Source organism: Oryctolagus cuniculus, chromosome 10, assembly GCF_051225735.1.
Source record: "Oryctolagus cuniculus isolate XC-2025 breed Fujian yellow rabbit chromosome 10, ASM5122573v1, whole genome shotgun sequence".
Taxonomy (NCBI): Eukaryota; Metazoa; Chordata; class Mammalia; order Lagomorpha; family Leporidae; genus Oryctolagus; species Oryctolagus cuniculus.
The window spans coordinates 42,316,000-42,339,341 of NC_142876.1; the positions used below are offsets into that span (position 1 = coordinate 42,316,000).

General features: G+C 45.2%; 1 protein-coding gene across 7 annotated transcripts in view; it reads left to right on the forward strand.

The window, feature by feature from the left end:
- The window catches only part of INO80C (INO80 complex subunit C), a 108,846-nt gene that overhangs the window by 34,204 nt on the left and 51,300 nt on the right, over positions 1-23,342 (forward strand). For 2 of the 7 annotated variants that reach the window (XM_002713497.6, XM_070050286.2), the window contains exon 5: positions 1,861-2,260. The exons of 3 other annotated variants lie outside the window; for them this stretch is intronic. In XM_002713497.6, coding sequence (XP_002713543.1) covers positions 1,861-1,992 — 132 coding nt within the window. In that variant the 3' untranslated portion in view covers positions 1,993-2,260. Of the gene's footprint in view, positions 1-1,860; positions 2,261-21,462; positions 21,823-23,342 lie in introns of those variants that run through there. 2 more of the 7 variants (XR_016214588.1, XM_089305815.1) reach the window with 2 other exon arrangements.

The window sequence follows — 23,342 nt, forward strand, 5'->3', positions numbered from 1 at the left end:
AAGTCACCTAATTAAAAAGGAAAGCCGAGTTCACGCTGGCACTGACACACGTGTTCCCAGCCCACCACAGTACTATCTGCTTGGGCTGAAACGCAGGCATGTGGGGTTACACCTGTGTTCAGCCCTCAGGGCACAGCTGTGGTGAGAACACTGCCCATCACCCAGCCGCAAGGGGTCCGGGCAGCGTTTGCGGCTGCCCTGGGGGAGGCCGCCTTTGTTTCTATCGGGCTCCGGGGATAGAATCCAGAAGAGGGTGCAGCTCTTTGCTCGGTCAACACTGGGTGTCACTTGACATTGTCTCTTCTGTTCAGAATTCCCAGTGCTGGCTCCTGGGTCAGGCCTGGGCTGTTCAGGTTTCTGTTGGTGCCCCAGGATCTCTGTATTTCCCATTGTTTATTCAGCAGCCTTCTTGGCAGTGAGGTCTGAACTTGGGCGGGCCGGCTCAGCCCAGTTCGGTGGTAGGAGTGAGGCAGCCACAGAGTGGAGCCAGGCGGTGGCTGACTCGTGTTTGGAGGCAGTTGATCCAAGCCAAACCCACATGCCCGCACCCTGCTGGGAATGTCAGGGCAGCCTCCCTCTGCCGGGTAGTTCAGTGAACCGTCTCATGGCCAGGAGCCCTCAGGAGAGGCTTGTAACAGTTTTCTAATTAAGCCCGCCTTATGTTACTGTCAGGAAAGGAAATATGGTTCAGGAAGGTAATAGCAAATCAGCCCAAAGGATCAACATTTTATTTTCTATAGATCTTTATAGATAATTAGCGTTAGCCTTTTAGGAATAACCCCCTTTCCTGACACACAGCAGTTAAATGCTTGAAGAGCTCCCCCGGGGCTGTGTGCAGAGCATGGAGAGCTGTGACTCAGTTCCCTCCAGCTTGTTCCTTGTATGCGGCGTCGCCCCCCCCCCCCCCCCCCGCCATTCCACGGTGAATTACTGAGTCCAGGTCCACACGAGATGACCAGCACTGGAGCAGACAATCCACACTTGAGTAATTGGATGTTATCTGTCTAGACTTTAATGGCATCTTTTATAATTTTTAAGAAGTTAGCTCAAAATGACTCACTGTCATGTTGTCTGTTTAAAAATCTAGGAGCCGTTGCTTTGAGGTATATAGTAAGTATATTATTTTCCCCACTGTGCATATGGAAAAAAACTGACCAAAAGAGGATTTTGATGTCTGGGAAAGAAGTTGTCTTTTTTCTGTGATGGTCCTGATTGTCTGCTCATTTGTTCATTCGTTCATTTGTCATTCACTCATCATTTGTTGAACAGTGAGTGCAGGCCCCCTGTGCACTGAGTTACCCTGGGCTCTGCAAGCAAACCACAGGGCTCCTGCTGATGGAGCCGCCCAGCTTAGACCTTCATCAGGGAGTCTGGTGATAGTGAACTTCATGAGCACACAGATAAGCATTTCCCAGGAGAGCTCTTCTGTGACTGCAAGGCTGGGGTCCTGACTTCCTGTGGACAGATACAGATAACGCTCCCTGGGGGCGTGGCTTTGGGCTGAGTCTTGAAGGCTCAGTGAGTGATTACCGAGCAGAGTAGGCCAGGGTTGAGGCCCTTGGCACTGAAGGGGCAGATGAGGCATGATCGGGGGAGGGACTGGGACTGGGACTGGCTGGAACCTCAGAGTGGAGGCTCAAGGAGGCTCAGGAGACGTGCGATGACACGGGCCTTTGCTCCAAGAACAAGGAGTGGCCGTCTTGAGAGGTTTTCTGCCGGGGAAGGGTGTGAAAGACTTGCAGGGTGCAAGGTAGATTTCACTTTCAGTCAAGCAGAAAAATGTTGACACTTGTGCTTGAATGGAAAAGGTCACTATCGCCACCGACTTTCTGCCCCTCCTTGGGCCTGTTTCCCACCCAGGCCAACTACACGGACCCCCAGAGCAAGCTGCGGTTCAGCACCATCGAGGAGTTTTCCTACATCCGGAGGCTGCCTTCTGACGTGGTCACCGGCTACCTGGCCCTGAGGAAGGCCACAAGCATCGTTCCCTGAGGCTGGGGAACGGAGATGGAGTGGAAAACTGATTCGCGGGCACGCTTTGGTTTCATGATCTTGTCTTGTGGAAACGAACTCATCCCGCTGTCCGTCTGAAAGTGCCAGCCTGCGACTCGGCAAGGAATGTTGGGCTTTCATTTAAGGGCTTTTCCTATGTTTTCTCTCCAAGCGAGATGTTTCCTGTTGAGTTCAATTATACTTCAGTTGTTGCGTCAAATAAAGCTGTTTGATAAGAAAATACAATAAAACTATGCTTTTAATTTAACCCAAGGACGTCCTGGCTCTGTCTCTGAGTGGTGAGCTCGCAGGGACCCACGGGAAGACCGTGGTGAATCCACAGTAGTCTGGGTTCTTCTGATCCTGCTGACTCCCTTTGTAGAGCGTGTTCGGCCCTCTTTGCCTGGCAGACCCGGCAGAAGTCCCCAGTTAGGTCTGCAGAAGAAAAGAGCTGAGCGACTCGTCCCGTGCCCTGGGCCAGTCCTCACCCTGGGCCTCAGCCTCTCCTGATCTCTGGAAGGCCAACACTCAGGCTCTCTGTGTCCTGTCTTGTGTCAGGATGCCGTTCCTCTGGCTTTAGCCTGTTCCAGAAAGATAGGAGAAGCAGCATTTTGGGGGCCAGGAAAAGGAGAGTGGAGTGAAGCCCTAGCTGCTCGGAGCTCTGCTCCCGTATTTCTGCAGGGAGGCTGGTAGAACCTGGCCGTGGAGATTAAGTGCCAAGGTGCCCTTTCTTTGTGGGGTAAGCCCTGCTCTACCCCCTCCCCCCCAGGCTGAGAGAAGAGAAAAACAAAGGCGAGGCAGCTGGGACAGCAGAGGGGGCCATGCAGGTGGCAGCTGCCCGGAGCCTGGCTTCTTTTTCTCCAGGTGCGGCAGCCCATGTCCTTGAGCACCTCCCAGTCACTGGAGGTGAGAGTGGGAGGGGTGCTGTGTGCCCTTCCACCTGCTCTCGCAACCAGGAATGCAAGGTGAAGGCCAAGGTGAAGGCCAGAAGAGGAGAAGCTTTTCTAAACCTGTGGTCACTGAGGCTCCGTGTGTCGCACACTGAGTGTCTGAGGCCAGCAGTGGGCCAGGGGGAGGCCTGAGGATGTGCGTTTCAGCAGGTGATGCCTTGAGGTCCACTCTTCTGGTGAACCTGAAAGCCACTGCTTGTTCCCGTCCTTGCCCCAGCACCTGCTGCCAGCAGTGAGCCCAGGAGAGCCTCCAGCTTCCCTTTGGCGGAAACAAGGAGTAAGGGAGCCAGGGGCGCTCCTGCTTCCTTTCCACCCTCTGTTACAGGAAGGGAGCCTGGGGCAGGCCTACTTCTTTTCCATGAAGGCTCCCCAGTTGGGCATTCCCAACACGGATGTTGGATGCCTCTCAGATGAACGTATTCAGTCTCTGGGGTTCCTATCAGTGCCCACTGGTGAAGTATTACAGGCTGCTCTTCCTAAGCCTCTCAGGGTCTCTCTATGTTCAGTGAACCCTCTCATAGTCACCTGGACATCTGCTAAAATGCAGATTTCTGGGCCCTATCTGAGACCTTCTGACCAACTCAGGGAGTGGGGCCCAGGAATCTGCATTTGATAAGTACCCCAGTGATGCACACAGGATGGTGAGAACCTAGCCGTCTACAGGCAGAGGGCAAGTTCATGTGCTGAACACCTGGATCCCTTCTGTCCTGTTCCCCTGCCAGTGTTTCCCCACTGGAAAGCTGTGAGTTCTAGAGGTCAGGTTATTCCTCGCCCCAGGTTCCAGAAGGGCAGGGAGACAAAATAGATCACTGTTTCTCCAGCTTGGCTTTGGGAGCACTGGCCTCCTGCCTGGACATTTTCTATGAACTCCTAACTACCCTTTCTGACACTGACCTTCTCTCCTCTGATTTCTGATCCTTGGTCAAAGAGCCTTTCCATGACTGTGAACAACCCCACACATCAGCCGTGTGTGTTGGTGATTTGTCGCTGATAAGTGGTTGATTCTGGCATTGGTCCCTAGAGTCCAAAGGGTGAACTCCTCCTCTTAAAAAGAAAAACAATTAGCTGGATTTGAGAAATCCTATTTTCTTCATAAGACCACACTGAAGTCCATTCTGTTCTGACTGATGTCTGTGTCTGGTGTATTGGATGCTCTACTTCTGATCCAGGTTCCTGCTAATGAGCCTGGGAAAGCAGCAGAGAATGGCTCATTCTTGGGCCGCTACCCCCACAATGTGGGAAACCAGGAAGGAGTTCTTGACTCCTGGCTTTAGCCTGGCCATTTGGAAAGTAAACCAGTAGATGGAAAAACTCTGAGTCCTTCCCTCTCACTCTTTGTTGCTCTTTCAAATAAGAAAAAAAAAATGCACTGTATTCTGAATGTGTCTTGTAATTGATTTGGCACCTGATGAAAGGTCAAAAGTATTTTTGTTGAGACTAATTTCTGAATCCAGGCCCTTGGAAAAGACACCAGGCACATGACACTGTTTTCAGTGATGGTACTTGTGAACTGAGTGTTGAAATTTGTGAAAAATAAAGGGTAAGGAATGAAACTGATGGAGTAAGGAAGCTGACCCATTAGCAAACAGGACACATACCTGGAAGACAGATTACAAAAGATTTCCTCTTAGAAATCCATGAAACAATTAGTGTTATTTAAAATAATGTTCTATCTGATGGAGGTATGTGGGCCTTTTTGTGTTCTGATTCAAACAAAAAAGACTGGCAATATTCTTGAGACAATTAGAATTTTGATATTTGAAAATATCTAGAAATTCTTATGAGTGCTTCTGATTGTGGTGATTATACTATAATGTTAAAGTGCTCATATTTTTAGAGACACATTGAAAGTTTTATGGGTAAAATGATATGATATCTGGGATTTGTTTCAGGATGACGTGGACGGGGGAAGTGGATGGGAATAGTGTTGAAACAAGATTGGCTGTGAGTCAGTTATTATTGAAACTGGGTGATAAGTGAGGGCTCATTATTCTATTCTACTTTTGTATGTGTTTGAATATAACACAAAATTTTTTAGAAGACTGAATGTTTTTACCATTAAAATTTGTGATGAAATTGGTGCTGCACATTAGTTTGAACTGGCTCACAGTTTGGTAATGCTGCCTGGATGGCATGAGGTCTTGAATAGATGAAATACCCAATTCCTAAAGCAGTTCACAAGAATAGGTTAGAAGGAAGACCCGCAAGGCGGGTGATGCTGTCCTTACATGTTCTCAGTAGAGGTCTTCATTGTGTGTTCCTTGTCCTGGAGGGCTGTTGAGTATCGAAGAATATTTCCTTTGTAGAGGTTGAGTAGGCATAGGAATGGAAGACGAAAGAGATCAGCTTTTGAATTTCTTGTTGGGTGCAAGTAAATCGAACTAGAGAGGATTTGGGATGCATTGCAATGACCAGCTGTGGTTTAAGGAAATACTGTTGATCTAATTCCTCATAGAATCTGCAATATTTATGCATTTGCACAGAGAAGGAAATTAGATCATCAAAGAATTAAGCATCGGAGCAAACTGTTGGGGTACAAGGAATTGCTTTCGCTGCCTTTTAACTAGATTTGTATTTATTTGTGCCCATAATAAAGAACTGCATTGAAAAGTGAGGAGACACAGCCTGACAAAAATGCTCATTGTATCTGTTGCAGAAATGCCTCCTGGAGGACCTCTATTGTGCTGCAGGGTGAGCTGTCTGCTTGGCACCCAGACGTGGAGCCTGATAGCCTGGGCTCAAATCCCATTTCTGCCTTTGACACATTACTCCCCTCAAATTCTTAGTATCCTTATCTGTAAAATGAGCATAGTAATATGTCCACCCCACATGTCTGTCATTGTCAGAATCAAATGAAAAACCGACAGCACATTTAACTCAGCCCTTTGCTGTGGCAGCCAGGCCTCCCACCTCCCTCCTCTGTGTGTCAGGAAGGCAGATCCCTTCCTGACTTGAACCTTCTTCATTATTTTTGTCATTTCTTTGGTTCCTAGGACTCTGATCCGAATTTGCAGTCTGCTTGTCATAACCAAACAACATCCGATGACGGCTCTTTCTATGTGCGCATCTTACTGCTGGCTCTGTCATTTTCTTTGTCTTGTTCTTTGCTGATCTTGGTCATTTATTCCATTCTTCATTCTGAGTGTTTTCATTAGCCATCTCAACTCTTTTATGGGACAGGAGAAGGAGTGCATAGCTAACTCCACAGGCAAATGATCTGTGATTGATGGGGTTGTGGGGTGAAGAGCAAAGCACTATGATGGGTGAGCTCCTGCAGAGTGCACCAGGGAGCGGAGGAGGAGGTAGAAACCACCCACTGCCTCTCTTAAAAATCATTATTGCTTTGTTTCTCCTTGGGTGTTCATCAGGTATGGTACTGTTGTTTGTTTCCTGTGTAACAACAGGGTATAAAACCCTAGAAAATGAAGGGGGATAATTGTTTACTTATTTTGGTGAAAGAGTTCAGTGGGGGTTACGGGAATTCTTCCCCTTGACTGGCGCACACACCGCTCCTGGATCCGTCTGGTTTTCTTCCATGACTCAGTGGCCTCTGTCCACTGGCGCTTCTGTTCCAACTGCAGACAAAGCCTTTCCTGGGAAGAGTCGGTGTTTTCCTGGCCTGCAGGATGCTGGCTGCTGACAGGTGCACAGTGTGTACCAAACACTGCTCTCCTCTGCGTGGGGTCAGGAAGATGAGTCACATCCACCAGCCCCAGTGCCTGGGAGCCTTGGATCTTTGCAGCGTGAATGAGAGGGCATGGCCTGGGGTTTTACAGTGTGGAATAGTGCTAGGGCTTTTTTCAGGGAGTCAGCCAAGGCCTTGGTGACTGATATCTCCCCTAATAACAACTCGGCAGGAAATTGCTAACTAGAGATAAAGATGAGAGTTTCTGGTCTTTTCAAACAAAAAGTCCCTTCAAAGTCAATACTAGACATTGAACATGATGGTATAAATGTACACATTTGTACAATTTCCCCCAAATTCCCTGCTTGGCTGACTGGAAGGTAAAGAAATAATAACCTAAGGATTGGTGCCAATTCGACCATTTTCTCTGCAATGTGATGCTGCCATTTCTTTGCTTACGGAGTAGCAGAGTTCAAGAGATTTTGGTTCCACCTTGGAGGCAGACATGGCTACAGGAGTAAGGGGAAGGCTGGATAGAACACTTCAGGAGGAGCATGTCTGTGAGGACTTCCGGGTACACTAGGACAGCAGCAGTGAAGCCCATAGCTAGGCCCTTTTCAGAGCTGGGTAACGTGGACACTCTCTCAGAAAACAGATTTCCTGGGGCAGGTGTTGAGTCACAGAGAGTTAAGCTGCCACTTGGGATGCCCACATCCCATATTGGAGTGCTGGTCCACGTCCCGGCTACTCCACTTCCTGTCCATCTTCCTGCTGTTGTGTCCTGGAGGATAGCAGATGATGACTCAAGTGCCTGAGCCCTTTCCACCCACGTGGGAGACCCAGACAGAGTTCCAGGCTCCTGGCTTTGGCCTGGCACAGTCCTAGCCACTGTGGATATTTGGGAAGCAGATGGAAGATATCTCTCTGTCAAAGAAAAGAAACCAATTCCCTAGACCTACAGTGAGGGCTATATTTTATTTGTAAGAAGCCTTTTATTTACTTCCTTTTATCTTTCTTTTCTATTTAAGCAAATACAAAGATTTAAAGCCCAATATACAAGTGTCAGATTTAGAAATGAAAAAACACATGTGGAAGGTTACCAAGTGATAACAACAAAGCCATAAAGCTATGAACAAACCCATTTTTTGTAGTTAAAAAATCAATGAGAAAGAATGTCAGAGGCTGGTGTCATAGTGGGTTAAACCTGGGACACCGGCATCCCACATGGGCACCGGTTCAAGTCCCAGCTGCCCCACTTTTTTTTTTTTTTTTTTGACAGGCAAAGTGGACAGTGAGAGAGAGAGACAGAGAGAAAGGTCTTCCTTTGCCGTTGGTTCACCCCCCAGTGGCCGCTGCGGCCAGCGCACTGTGCTGATCAGAAGCCAGGAGCCAGGTGCTTCTCCTGGTCTCCCATGCAGGTGCAGGGCCCAAGCACTTGGGCCATCCTGCACTGCACTCCCGGGCCACAGCAGAGAGCTGGACAGGAAGAGGAGCGACCGGGACAGAATCTGGCGCCCCGACCGGGACTAGAACCCAGTGTGCTGGTGCCGCAGGTGGAGTATTAGCCTATTGAGCCATGGCATCGGCCTCAGCTGCCCCCACTTTTGATCCAGCTCCCTGCTGATGAGCCTGGGAAAATCTCTGGGCCCATGTCCCTGAGCCCCTGCCACCCGCATGGGAGACCAAGATGAAGCTCTTGGCTCCTGGCTTCAGCCTTCAGCCTGGCCAAGTCTAGTCTCTCTCTCTCTTTAGTTCTCTCTTTCTCTAGTTCTCTCTGTAACTCTGCTTTTCAAATGACTAAATAGATTTTTTAAAATAAATAAACTTGTGGAAAAAAAGAATTAAATGATTCATGCCGGTGGATTAAGAGTTGTCTCTTTTTGAGAAGGGAGTTGGTTTGGGATAGGGATGATGAAGAAGGAAACTTAAATTTTTCTTTCTGAAACTTTGTAAAGAGCAGAGTCATTTTGAAAGACAAAAGCATTTGGTTTAGGAGCTCTGGGTCGGGAGGATTGCCAATGGTTTCCTGTAGAACTTGAGCTCATCTTGGAGGTTGAGCCCTCTTTACCCTGCTGGTTTCCCCAGGCCATAAGGAAAGCCCACCCTATCCATTAAGACACGGGGCCCTCTCTGCACCTGCTCTGTATCGGGCACTCTAGTCCTTCCTAATAGTGCAGTCATTGTACCCAACAGAATACAAAGCACCCATATACACTGTTTCCCTCTAATGTTGATAATAATCCTGCCAGGTAGCCATAGCAACATGCTCACTTTACACTGAAGGAACTGAAGTTCAAGGACAAAACTGCACAGCTACTAGGAGGCATTGGAGGGCTGTATGCCAGGTTCCTCTCTCACACAGAGGACTCCTTCTCAGCCCTTACTTCCTCTCGCAGAAGGTTGACCGGGAGCTACCTCAGGAGTGTCAGAAAAAACACAGGAACTGCCTGCATGGACATGAGAACTTGAATGTGCAAAGGCTTAGCCCTGTCAAGTTCTCTGGTGGAGAATTTTATGCATCCACTTGGCTAGGCCATGATACCCAGACGTTTGGTCAAGTGTGTTCTGAAGTTGCTGCATGGGCATTTTTAAGATTAACATTAACACCAGTAAACCGAGTAACACAGATCACAGCCTGGGCGGGCCTTATCTACTCAGTTGAAGGCCTTAAAAGAGAAGGGCTGAGGTCCCCTGAAGAGAGGGGACTTCTGCCAGCTGCCTGCCCGTAGACTCAGATCTTCCCTGGGTCTCCAGCTTGCTGACCTGCCCTATTGCTCTCAGAGTTGCCAGTGCCTGCAGTCCTAGGAGGCCATTTCTCTCTATTCAGGGGGGCTTCAAGAAATCCACTGGAAAGGTATGTCATGAAAAGGCTATGCATGAATTTCAAAAATTTTTGTATCAAAGATCTTTTATTTCCATTTTCCGTGAAGTTCTTCAAGTCCCCTTATAAATATACACATCCTGTTGGTTTTGTTTCTCAGGAAAGTCCTGACTGATTCAGTGACTTGAAAGGAGAAGATTGTGTGGACATATTTAATCTGAACTCCCTTTCTGTGGCATTACCACACCCCTTCGTCCCCCGCAAACCTTATGTAACACCGTGTGTACTATGCAAATACTTGAATGAAAACAAACAGTGAGACTACAAGTGCTGTGTCACTTTGCCAGGCATGATATGCATTTGAAGTACAGTTTGGTTCCCTTATGAGTCATTGAGTTTGATGGAAAGGAACAGAAACTTTCTTGATAAGGTCAGCAGGAGAGGGTTGGGAATCATGGAGTGATGAGGCATCGTCCCTTTCTGGAGATTCTGTGACTACCAGCGGTCCAGAAACTATAATTTTTTTTTTTTTTTTGACAGGCAGAGTGGACAGTGAGAGAGAGAAAGGTCTTCCTTTTTGCTGTTGGTTCACCCTCCAATGGCCACCGCAGCCGATGCACTGCGGCCGGCACATTGCGCTGATCCGAAGCCAGGAGCCAGGTGCTTCTCCTGGTCTCCCATGTGGGTGCAGGGCCCAAGGACTTGGGCCATCCTCCACTGCACACCCGGGCCATAGCAGAGAGCTGGCCTGGAAGAGGGGCAACCGGGACAGAATCCAGCGCCCCGACCGGAACTAGAATCTGGTGTGCCGGCACCACTAGGCGGAGGATTAGCCTAGTGATCCGTGGCACCAGCCCAGAAACTATAGTTTTTGATGTATCTTTTAAATCAGAGTAAGGAGGAGAGCTCTGAGGTAGGGAGTGCTACCCTCTCCACCCCCTCACCCCTCACCCCTACACGCACACACACCTCTCCAGGTGCTCTGAGCCTCCTGCTAGGCAGGCCCTTCCTTAGGGAGGTGCCTGATCCCATTCTGTCCTGGGACACAAACATCAGTTATTGCCCATTTTCATGATCCAGGCCCTTTACTGTTCAGCATCTTCTGAGGCAGGAACTATTGCTCCTACACACACACACACACACACACACACACACACATCTATCTATATCTGTCTGACTGTCTATCTATCTATCTGCATTATTTTAAAGGCAGAGAGCTCCAGTCCTCTAGTTCACTCCCCAGATGCCCTCAATGGCTGGGACTGGGTCAGGCTGACGGTGATGTTGGTGGCAGGGACCTGACTACCAAGTCATCACCTGCTGCTTCATAGGATGCACATTAGTAGGAAGCTTATTTCAAGTTTAGTAATCAGCACAAAATTTAGCCCCCACTTTAAAAAAAAAAAAGGGTTATTTTTTGAGAGGCAGAGTCACAGACAGACAGGGAGAGACAGAGAGATAGATCTTCCTCTATCCGCTGGTTCATTCCCTAAATGGCTACAACGGCCGGAGCTGGGCCAATCTAAAGCCAAGAGCCTCTTCCAGGTCTCCCATGTGGGTGCGGGGACCCAAGGACCTGGGCCATCTTCCACTGCTTTCCCAAGCCATAGCAGAGAGCTGGATCAGAAGAGGAGCAACCAGGATTGGAACCGGTGCCCAGATGGGATGCTGGTTCTACAGATGGAGGCTTAACCTACCATGCCTCAGCGCTAACCAGCCCCCCATTTTTTTATTATAGGTATTTTAAACTTAAGATTGAATATAGGCCGGCTCTGCAGCTCAATAGGCTAATCCTCTGCCTTGCAGCGCCAGCACACCGGGTTCTAGTCCCGGTCAGGGCGCCGGATTCTGTCCCGGTTGCCCCTCTTCCAGGCCAGCTCTCTGCTGTGGCCAGGGAGTGCAGTGGAGGATGGCCCAAGTGCTTGGGCCCTGCACCCCATGGGAGACCAGGAGAAGTACCTGGCTCCTGCCATCGGATCAGTGCGATGCGCCGGCCGCAGCGTGCCAGCCGCGGCGGCCATTGGAGGGTGAACCAACAGCAAAAAGGAAGACCTTTCTCTCTGTCTCTCTCTCTCACTGTCCACTCTGCCTGTCAAAAAAAAAAAAAAAAAAAAAAAAGATTGAATATGACATGATTCCAGGGGTCTGCTGTTTATTTCAGGTAAATAAGATTATTGGCTCTCAAATGGCTGGTCCAATCAAGAAATTGAAGATGGCTTGGTTCAGGTGCTTGGCATCATTGTGATCATTCACGTTTCATTCCCTCATGCATTCATGCAGGGAGTGGGGAGAAGCCTCCTGCCATCGGAGGGTTTAAGGTGGTCAAGGAGACAAGACATTGCTGCGTGTGAAGGAGAAGGCCAGAGTGCACCAGAGAGCAGGTCAGAAGCATGAGCCACCCCAGAAACGATGCTAATTTTGGTCAAAGTGGTGTTTGAATTGTCAGGGAAAACTCAGTAAAAAGCCATGAATAAATAAGGTAGTTAGAGGTGAAGCCCGAGAGAGATGAGCTGGGCAACCTGCAGAAAAAGAAAGGGAAAAGCTAGCAATGGGAAATTTTCCTTGGAGAATATAGTCATTCCGTGTAGGCAATAAAAATAAATCTGTGGTGTTTTTGGAGAAGAAAAAGACAAGCCGAAGATTGAAAGGACAGAGGCCTGGTTCCTAAGCCACGCTGGACACAAGGCCCCCTAGCCTGGAGCAGTGACTCAGGTCGGAGGAATGTGGCCCAGGCAGCTGCAGCTCTGATAAGAAGGACAGGATGGGGCACTGTAGAGGACATCCTGAGCCGCCTGGGGACTTTCCACGTGGGAGCACACATGGAAACCCAAAGCCCGAGAGCGTTCTGGCCTGCATACCAGGCAGCGCCCTTGAGTGTGAGCCAGGAGAATGGACATGCTGTCCCTTTGTCATCGAGGCACAGTGGGCTGTGGGGAGAGCCTGGCCAATGTCCGCTGCGCTGCCCAAGCAGTGTCATTATGGATGTGCTTGGTTCTGCCTTCCCAGGCCCTGCAGCCTGTGAGCTGTGCTGAGCCCTTTCCAGGATTGCCTGCGTGTGCCCGTGCCCTGTGGCTGCTGACCCACAGATTCAAATCTCGGGCGCATGTCTCCTACCAGCCTGGATTGTGTGATGCTTGTGCCTTGCAATATAAAGCTTGTCCCACCTCATTGACTTAGGAGGATCTCTTAAACAGGCTCACATCTTAAACTTAACCTCTGTCTGCTAAGCTAGTACCCGCATTGATGAATTAGTTCCTCCAGAACCACCGCCGCTGCCTCCACTACAGGACTCCTGGACTTCTGGGAGCACAGGCGAAACCCTTGCTGGGCATCCACGTGCCAGACGGCAGGACACTGCCTCCCTCCTTGGGTGCAATCTCCTTTGCCTAGCAGTGCAGATCTCTGCGACTTCCCAGGACGCAGGCGGTCTCTGCTTGTTTAGGTTTCTCCCCATTTTCCACAACTGAATCTAGAGCTTATCCTTCGAGGAGCTGCACGCTTGGCCCCCATGAAATCAAAACTCACCCTGTTAATACGCTGTGCAGTGCAATTATGTGGAAAACATCAGACAGATCCTAATAGAGGACATTCTCTAAAATACCTAACTCGTGTTCCTCAAAACAGATCATCAAAAATAAGGACAGAGAAATTGTCACAGCCAAGAGCAGTCTAAGGAGATAAGACAACTAAACGCAAGGTGGAATCCCATCGGGACCATGGAACAAAGGGCATGGAGCAAAGATGAAAGAAATCAAAATAAAATATGGACTTCAGTTTGTAATAATATATCACTTTTGGTTCTTTAATTCTAGCAGATGTACCACGCACTTATGTGAAGATGTTAATAATAGGGAAAACTAAGTGTTGGAAGTACAAGGGTACTTCAAAAACTTCATGGGACAAGCATTGTGGAATGCAGGTTAAGCCAACACTTATGATGTGGGCATCTCATCTCATCTTATCTCATATCATATCATTTTGGTATCAGGTCCAGTCCTGGTTGCTCTGCTCATGATCCAACTCCCTGGAAATGCTCTTGGGAAGGCAGAGGATAATGACTCAAGTACTTGCACTCCCACCTATATGTGGGAGACCAGGTTGGAATTCCTGCCTTCTGGCTAAAGCCTGGCCCAGCTATGGCTGTTGCAGCCATTTGGGGAGTGAACCTGTGGAAGGAAGATCTTTTCCAATCTGCTTCTTCGTCTCTCTCTGTCCCTCTACCTTTCAAATGAATACATAAATAAATCTTTAAAAAAACAAAGTTCATGGAAAATGGAATTAAAAGATAAGTTTACTTTAGTGCAAAAATTATCTGAAAGCCATGAATATAACAGCTATTCAGAAAGTTCATGAAAATTTGTGTTATGAAAAAAAAACTATGCCTAGATTTCAAAGGGTTTTTATTACACCAAAATAAAGTTATCTTTAAAAAATATTTATTTGAGAGAGAGAGAGAGAGAGATTGATTGATTGATTGATTCAGGGAAAGAGCTCCCATCTACTGGTTTTCTTCCCAAATACCTACAAAGTCTTGATCTGGGTCAAGCCAAAACCAAGAGCTAGGAATCCTCCCTCGTGATTGGCAAGGACTCGAATACTTGAGCCATTGCTCACTGCCTCCCAGGGTGTGTAATAGCAGGAAACTGAAATCAGAAACAACCAGGACGTAAACCAGGCATTCCAATATGGGATGTTGGCATCCTAACCAGTGTCTTAACTGCCAGGTCAAATGCTCGCCCCATAAACTTATCTTTCAATTTCATTTTTTCCCATGAACTTTTTGAAGTAGCCTATATAGGAACTCTATGTAATATCTTCATAATTTTTCTGTAAATCTAAAACTGCTCTAAAATTAAAAGTTTATTAAAAAAATAAGGAGGTAAAAGCCCCAGCGGAACATCAGTTGTTTGGGCAGGTATTGGGGAAGAATATCTAACGCATGAATCCTGTAGTCTTTGAAACTAGACACAGAATAAAGTACCAGCTTGTTCCCAAGTGAAGACTCACCCACGTTAGCCTTTTTTGTTTGTTTGTTTGTTTACTGCTGTTTGAAATATCTATTATATGATTGACAAGAACCTTATTAATGTATACTCTATAATTCTGGTTTGATTTATCTCTGATTCAGAAAGTAACAGGTTTACTTGGTGGGCTTTGAAAGAAGAAATTGTTGTCAAATTGTCTCTACCCTAGAACAGTGTTACTTGCCGAACTTCCCTTTATATAATTTTTGGAACTGACTCAGAATACCCACTCGCCCCACCACATTCTACGTTGTAGGTATTGTGATAATGAAGCAGTCATTTCAGTGATCAGTAGGTACAATAAGCCCCAAACAAGCTGATTCCTTGTCTGCTTGTGGTCTGTGAGTCTAGCTCACTTTTCCCGCAGTAATTTGTGATTTTCATTCGTCGTGTGTTTCTTGTGCTGCTTTTGTTTGTTTTATGGGGAGATGGGGGATTTGCAAAGGAGAGAGATGGTATCACGAGAAAGTTTGGGAAAACCTGCCCCAGTTCTGAAATCCCAGCTTCTTAGTTTGTTTGCTTTACCTGCCTTCTCTCCAGCTCTCATCTCCTGGCTTCGACCTCGCTCCTGGCCCCTCCCCCCCCCACACCCTGTTTTCTACCCTTTGTCAACTTCCTCCTGGTTTCATGGTCTTCTCTATCTCATGTAGACCTTCACCTGGTTGTGAGTCAGGACAGAAACCTGGACCCAAAAGGAAGGCTCTCAGCACAACTTCTAATTTTTATTTTATTTTATTTTTTTAAATTAATTAATTTTTTTTTGACAGAGTGGACAGTGAGAGAGAGAGAAAGAGAGAGAGAGAGAGAGAGAAAGGTCTTCCTTTGCTGTTGGTTCACCCTCCAATGGCTGGCGCGGCCGGCACGCTGCGGCCGGTGCACCACGCTGATCCGAAGGCAGGAGCCAGGTGCTTCTCCTGGTCTCCCATGGGGTGCAGGGCCCAAGCACTTGGGCCATCCTCCACTGCACTCCCGGGCCACAGCAGAGAGCTGGCCTGGAAGAGGGGCAACCGGGACAGAATCCGGCGCCCCGACGGGGACTAGAACCCCGTGTGCTGGTGCCGCAAGGCGGAGGATTAGCCTATTGTGCCGTGGTGCTGGCCTCAGCACAACTTCTATTGAGTTCCCTGTATGCCCAATCCTTTTATAAAGTGCTCTTCACTGGCTTTCTTGCTTAGTTAGCATGACTTTGGCATTTCAAAATAAAACCAGGGGAGCCATGGGGTGGAGCAGAAGGTTAATCCTCTGCCTGCTGTGCAGGTGCCTGCCTCCTCTTCTGATCCAGCTCCCTGCTGATGGTCTGGGAAAGCAGTAGAAGATGGCCCAAGTGCTTGGGCCCCTACACCTGCACGGGAGACCAGGAAGAAGCTCCTGACTCTGCTTTAGGAGTGACCATTTGGGGAGTGAACTAGTGGATGGAAGACCTTTCTCTCTGTCTTTCCTTCTCATTGTCTGTAAGTCTACTTCTCAAGTAAATAAATAAAATCTTTTAAAAAAATAAAACAAGGATTAGAAGGCCCATAAAGCAATCAGCTAATCAAAAAACTGCAGAGCAACTTAGTAACTTCAGCATCTTAAAACCCATCTCTGAGCCTGGTCCATACCCAGAGCACTGCCCTGATAAGTCTCCTTGGGCCATTGCCATGATTAGTAACTAGTGAATCAAAGGATCCCAAAGTTAAGCAAAATCCAGCTGGTCTGCTCATACTTGGAGGTTTTAATGCTGCCTGCTTTCAGTAAACAAAACCTTAGGTTTCCTAAAGCCTTCAGCACCTCCTTGACTGCTTACATGGGACCAAGGGACACTGGAATAGGCAAACGTGCCTGGTTGATTCCATCACCGTAGTGTAAATCCTACCAAATGTTTGCACATGGATTTCACCCCTTGTGTTGATGAAACAGAGTTCATGACTGGTACTATCTTCACCCTCTTAGGTGCAGCTTTGACAATGAAGAGGGAAAGGCTAGATTTGGAGTCTGAGCATCTTAAGTTTGAATTCCAGGCTAAATACATAATAAATAGGTAAACAAGGGTCAGTTACAAGAATACTCAGAAATGTTGATGTGCTCATCTTAAAAAGAAGATAATAGGCTGGTGCCGCGGCTCAATAGGCTAATCCTCCACCTGTGGCGCTGGCACACTGGGTTCTAGTCCTGGTTGGGGTGCCGGATTCTGTCCCGGTTGCCCCTCTTCCAGTCCAGCTCTCTGCTGTGACCCGGGAAGGCAGTGGAGGATGGCCCAAGTCCTTGGGCCCTGCACCTGCTGGGAGACCAGGAGAAGCACCTGGCTCCTGGCTTCGGATCAGCGTGGTACGCTGGCCGCAGCATGCCAACCTCAGCAGCCATTGGAGGGTGAACCAATGACAAAAAGGAAGACCTTTCTCTCTGTCTCTCTCTCTCACTGTCCACTCTGCCTGTCAAAAAAAAAAAAAAAAAAAAAAAAGATAATAATTCCTGCCTGTATGGAACTCACATGATATTTCACATAAAAGTGCCTTGTTACGTACTATAGATATGAAGTGTTTTAACATTCACACTTTGAAATATTCTGGAAAATGATATTGAGCAAATGCTTAGTTTGGCTGTCTCTACCAAAACTCAGGGTGAAATTTAATCCCTGTTGTGAAGTATAAGAAGTGGGACCTTTAAGAGGTGGTTGGGTCATGAGGACTCTTCTCATAAATGGATTATTTAATTTGTGGGTTAATAGATTAATAGGTTATGGATGGAGTAGCTTTATTATAAAAGTGAGTGCTCTCAGACTGACTTGTTCTGTCTTGCCATGTGGTGACCTGTTTTGCCTTAGGTATCTGGAGAGAGAGAGAGAGAGAGAGAGAGAGAGAGAGAGAGAGAGAGAGAATATCTTCCATCTGCTGGTGCACTCCACACTAGCAAACGACCCTTACCAGATACAGGTACCATGCTCCTGGACTTCCAGCTCCCAGCTCCATAACCTCTATTCTTACTTTATAAAGATAAAATACCCCATCCCCCTGTCTGTGGTATTCACAGACTAAAATAGCAAGCTTAGATACTACTACACAGCTAGTTTTGGAATTGTCAATTTTGTCATGACGTTCAAAATATCGCCATTAATGCCTTTAGTGCCTGGAACCTGACTACCATTTGAATGTTAAACGGAGAGCAGAGAAAACCATGGCCAGTTGGTATTTGCAGAAATGTTATTAAAGATGTAGGCTTCATTGTTAGACAGGAAAATTCTTGAATTGGTCAGAGCCACATTTCATCCCTCACAAACTGCCAATTAATCCATCTAAGTGAGAGAAAAGATGGGTAGAAGTTGAAAAGGTCTTCTAAATGATCTAAACCTTTGGAGCAGGAGAGTGACAAGCCAGTCCACTGTTGTGGCCTCGTGTTACTTAAACAGGCTGTTCATTCTGCTCATTCTCTAAATGATGTCTTTTGATGAGCTCAATTTTAATCTTGACGCCCTTTGAGGATCATTGTTAAGAATTGCACAGTTAATATTTTTGATGTCCTGTCCAAGAAATCTTTGCCTGTCTTGGGTTATGAGGATATTTGTTTATGCTCTCTTTGTTTATTTTTAGTTACTTCTTCATTTTTATTTGAAAGGCTTAGAGAGGAATAGCGAGATATCTTCTATCTGGTTTACTCCTCAAATACCTGCCATGGCTAGGGCTGGGCCAGGCCAAAGCCAGGAGCTGAAAACTCAATTCGAGGTCTCCCATGTGAGTGTCAGCGACCTACCCAATTACTTGAGCTGTCACCTGCTGTCTCCCAGGGTGTGCATTAGCTGGAAGCTGGAATCAGAGCGAAACCAGACCTTCAACACAGGCACTCTGATACTAGATTATCTCAAGGCCCCAAGTAGCATCAGAGCTACAGCACAAAATTCCTATCCCTGTTCTCCCTTCTGGAAGAGTTATAGTTTTACCTTTTCTGTTTAGGTTTCTTTTCTACATTGAATTCATTCTTTTGTATCTGATGTGAGGTAGGAGTTAAGACTTATTTTTTTACATATTACATAAGTTGGTCAAGTTGAAAAGGCTCTTTCCCGCAATGAATTGCATTGGTGCCTGCCTTGAAAATCAGTTGATTATCTATATGTGGGTCTATTAGTACTCTTTGCTATTCTAAAGATCTTCTCTTTATGCTAATACTGTGGTACTCTAATTCCTATAGACTTAGAGAAGTGCTGAAATCAGATAAGTCTTCAACTTTATATTTTATCTTATCCATTCCAGGTCTTGTTTTTTTTTCCCCCCCCCACCTAAAAGGTAAAACCAAGCTGTTATTTTCTGCCAAAAAGAAAGTCTACTAGGATTTTGATTGGGATTGCGTTACTGTACAGTTCAATTTGAGAAGAATGAATATCTTAACTTGTATTAAGTCTTCTGATATATGAACTTGACCTGTCTCCCTATTTATTTAAATCTGTAGTTTCTCTCAGCAGTGTTTTCTAGTTTTCGGTGAGTATCTTACACATACTTAATTAAATTTATTCCTAAATATTTTTCATGGAGTTGTGTTTTTTTTGCTACTATTATAAATGGCATTTTAAAAAGTTATTTTCATGCAGTAGTATTAAATTTTGTTAGACATTTCTATGCTACATAGATTTTTTTTGAAAAATTGAGATATAACCTAATAAAATAAAAGGCCTGCTAGGGGCCAGCATCATGGCGCAGTAGGTCAAGGTACCACCTTCAATGCTGGCATCCCAAAGGGAGTGTCAATTCTATTCCCAGCTGTTCTACTTCTGATCCAGCTCCCTGCTCATGTGCCTGGGAAAGCAGCAGAAGATGGTCCAAGTGCTAGGGTCCCTGCCACCCACATGGGAGACCAGGATGGAGTTCTGGGCTCCTGACTTCAACCTGGCTCAGCCCCAGCAGTTGCAGTCATTTAGGGAGTAAACCAGCAGATGGAAAAATCTCTCCTTTTCTCTCTGTCACTCTGTCTTTCAAATAAATAAATAAATACATCTTTTTTTTTTATATAAGTATTTTAAAGTATGCAGATTAGTGGGTTTTAGTATTCTCCCAAGGCGGTACAATCATCACCTCTGTCTGATTTTAGGTCATTTCCATCATCTCTACAAAGAAACCCCATATCCATTGTTAGTCTCCATTTCCTTCTTTTCTCAGCCTGGCAACCTCCTGTGTAACTTCTGTTTTTATGCACTTGCCTAGTCTGGATATCTTATATAAATTGAACCATATGTGTGACCTTTGCATCAGACTTCTTTTACTGAGCATAGAGTTTTCAAGGTTTATGCATACTGCATTGTTTATGTACTTCAGTCCTTTATATGGTGAAATAATATTCCATTGTATAGATAAACCACCTTTTATTTATTTGTTCATCAGTGGACACTTGGGTTGCTTCCACCATTTGGCTATTGTAGATAGTGCTTCTATAAACACTTGTGTACCAGTTTTGGTTTGAATACTTGTTTTCCTTTCTTTTGAATCTATTTCTAGGAATGGAATGGCTGAGTCATATAATTCTATGTTTAATCTTTTCAGGAACCAACAGACTGTATTCCACAACAACTATACCAATTTACATTCCACCAGCAATGTATGAAGTTTCCAATAAACTTACCAGCACTTGTTTATTTTGGCTTTGTTTTCATTGCAGCCATCCTAATGGGTTTGAAGTGGTATCTCATTGTGGTTTTCTCTGATGACTAATGTATTGAACAGCTTTTCATGTGCTTGTTGACTTTGAGCATCTCTGTTGGAGAGATGTTTGTCCCAGTCCTTTGGCCACTTTAGAATCACATTGTTTGTCTTTTTGTTGTTGAATTGTGAGTTCTTAGATGTGCTGGGTACTAGATCCTTTTCAGATGTCTGATTTGCAAATATTTTCTCCCATACTGTAGGTAATTCTTTCTCTCTCTTGATAGCATCCCTTTTTAAAAAATATATGTACTTAAGGCAGGCAGAGGGAGCTTCCTTTGCCTGGTTGACTACCCAAATACCTGCAGTGGCTGGGGATATATGGTCAAAACTGGGAAATGGGTAACAGGACCCAAGTGCTTGAGCCATCACCTGCTGCCTCCCAGGGTGCACATTATTAGGAAACTGGAATAGGGAGCCAGGCATTCCCATTTGGGCCACGATTATCTTAACCAAATGCCCAGTTCTTTCTTCATGTTTTATACTAAGAGTTTCTTAGTGTTATCTCTTATGCTTCAATCTTTAATCCATTTTGAGTTAATTTTTGTATGTGATATTAGGTAAGGTTCCTGCTTCATTCTTTTGCATATGGATACCCTGTTTTTTTCAGTACCATTATATATAAATAATATATTTATTATAGCGTTATACTCCCTCCATTAAATGGTCTTTGAACTGTTGTCAAAAGTCAATTGACCATATATGTGAGAGTTTATTTCTGAGTTCACTAATCTGTTCCATTGGTCTATATCTGTTCTTGTGCCAGTACCACACTGTTTTGATTACTGTAGATTTTTAGTAAGTTTTGAAATCAGGAAGTATGTGCTCGAGCTCTCCAGCTTTGTTCTTTCAAGTTTACTTTGGCTGTTCAGAGACCCTTAAAATTTCTTTGAATTTTTGAGTGAGTTTTTTCATTTCCATAAGAAGTGCCATTGACATTTTGATAAGAATTGCCTTGAATTTATAGGTTGCTTTGATAGTATTATCATATTAACAACATTAAGCTTCCCAATCCAGGAAAATGGCATGTCCTTCTATTTATTTATATCTTCTTTCATTTCTTTCAGCAATGTTTCGTAATTTGTAGTGTACCAGTCTTTTCTTTAGTTGGTTAAATTTATTCCTAAGTATATTCTTGTTTTTCTGATACTACTGTAATGCAATTGTTTTCTTAATTTAATTTTCAAAGCATGCGTAACCATCACAATAAAGCAATTGTGACACTCCAAAGTATTCCCTCAATATGACCCTCTGTGGTCAAATGGTATTTTTTAAATTTAATTTTTCTGTTGTTTGTTGCTAGAACATAGAAATACAAATGATATTTATATATCAACTTGGTAAAATTCATTATTTCTAGAAAGTTTTGATTCTTTTTTCCTCTTTTTAGGCCTATTATTTCATTTTATTACCCTGGTATTCCAGTGGGTGTAGTTCTCCATGACATTGTTGAATAAAAGTGGTGAGAGTGGACATCCTTGCTTTGTTCTCCATCTTAAGGTAAAAACTTCGTATTTATTATGTATTCTATTACCTCTAGGTCTCTTGAAATGTCCCTTATCATGCTGAGGAACTTCCCATCTATTCTCAGTGTGCTAAGAACCTGTATCATGAAGAAGTATTAAATTTTGTCAGGTGCAACTATTGAGATGGTTGTATTTTTGTGTTTTGTTGTAATAATGTGATGAATTAGGTTGATTGATAGATCTGGAGATAATAAAACAACCTTACATTCCTGGTATAAACTCTACTTGGTCATGTTGTGTTATCCTTTTTTAAAAAATGCTGGGTTCAATTTGCTAATATTTTTTAAAGAATTTTTGTGTCTATATTCATGAGGGATATTGGTCTGTGGTTTTCTTTTCTTGTAATATCTTTGTCTGGTTTTGGTATTATACTTGTGCTGACCAAAAATTTTTTAAATTGAGAAGTACTTTTCTCCTCTTCTATTCTCTGAAAGTTTATGTACAATTGGTATAAAATCTTCATTGCCAGTTTGGTAGAATTTATGTGTAACCATCCATAACCGAAGTTTTCTCTGCCAGGAGCTGCAAATTCAATTTTTAAAAAAGATTTATTTTACTTATTTGAAAGGCAGAGTGAAATTGTTGTTGGGGAAGGGGAGAGACAGGGAGAGGCATATCTTCCATCTGCTGAGTCACTCCCCAAATGGCCACAGTGATCAGGACTGGGTCAGGTTGAAGCCAGGAGCCATGAGCAAGGAGCTTCATCTGGGTCTCCCACACAGGTGACAGGGGTCCAAATACTTGGACCATCTTCCACTGCTTTCTCAGGCACATTAGCAGGGAACTGGATTGGAAGTGGTGAAGCTGGGCCTTGAACCAGTGCTGCAGTATGGGATCTGGTGTCACAGGTGGCCCTTAGCCAGCTGCGCCACAATGCTGGCCCTGCACATTTAGTTTTTTAAAATTAACATAGAGATCTTCAGATTTTCTATTTCTTCCTATGTCAGTTTTGATCAGTTGTGTTTTCAAGTTGTTATTAATGTAGCTGCTACCCATTAGATTCTAATGTAATATAAGTACATTAACTGATGAATTAATGAATGGTAATGTAGATGCTAATCCACTTTTAGGCCTGACATGAGTGTTGTCATACTCCATCACTTTACCTTTAGTTCTGTGCTGTATGTGGTTGTTTGTGACATAACCCACTTGTTCCTGACCCCACATATCTAAAATGCAACACAACCCACAGCTGTGACTGTGATGAAACCTAATGGTTACTCAAGGCATGTTAGTAAGCTCTCACCTTCACATGTGGTTTCTTTTCTTCTTTTTTAAAGATTTATTTATTTACTTATTTGAAAAGCGGAGTTACAGAGAGAGGGGGGATAGATAGAGAGAGATCTTCTATCTGCTGGTTCATTCACTAAATGACCACAATAGCCGGTGCTAGGCAAGGCTGAAGGCAGGAGCCAGGAACTCCATCCAGATCTCCCACGTGGGTGACAGGGTCCCAAGCTTTCTGACCATCTTCTGCGGAGAGCTGGATCAGAAGTGGAGCGGCCAGGATCCAAACAGCACTCCTATGAGATACCGGCATTGCAAATGGTAGCTTAACCTGCCATACCGCAACTCTGGCCCCCACATCTGGTTTCTGTAAACTGACCAACCCACAGCCCCCATGAGATCCCAAAGCTAAAAGCTAACACCCATGGACCTTAGTAAAGGAATAATTCCATAATCTCTCTCTCTCTCTCTCTCTCTCTCTCTCTCTCGTGTGTGTGTGTGTGTGTGTGTGTGTGTC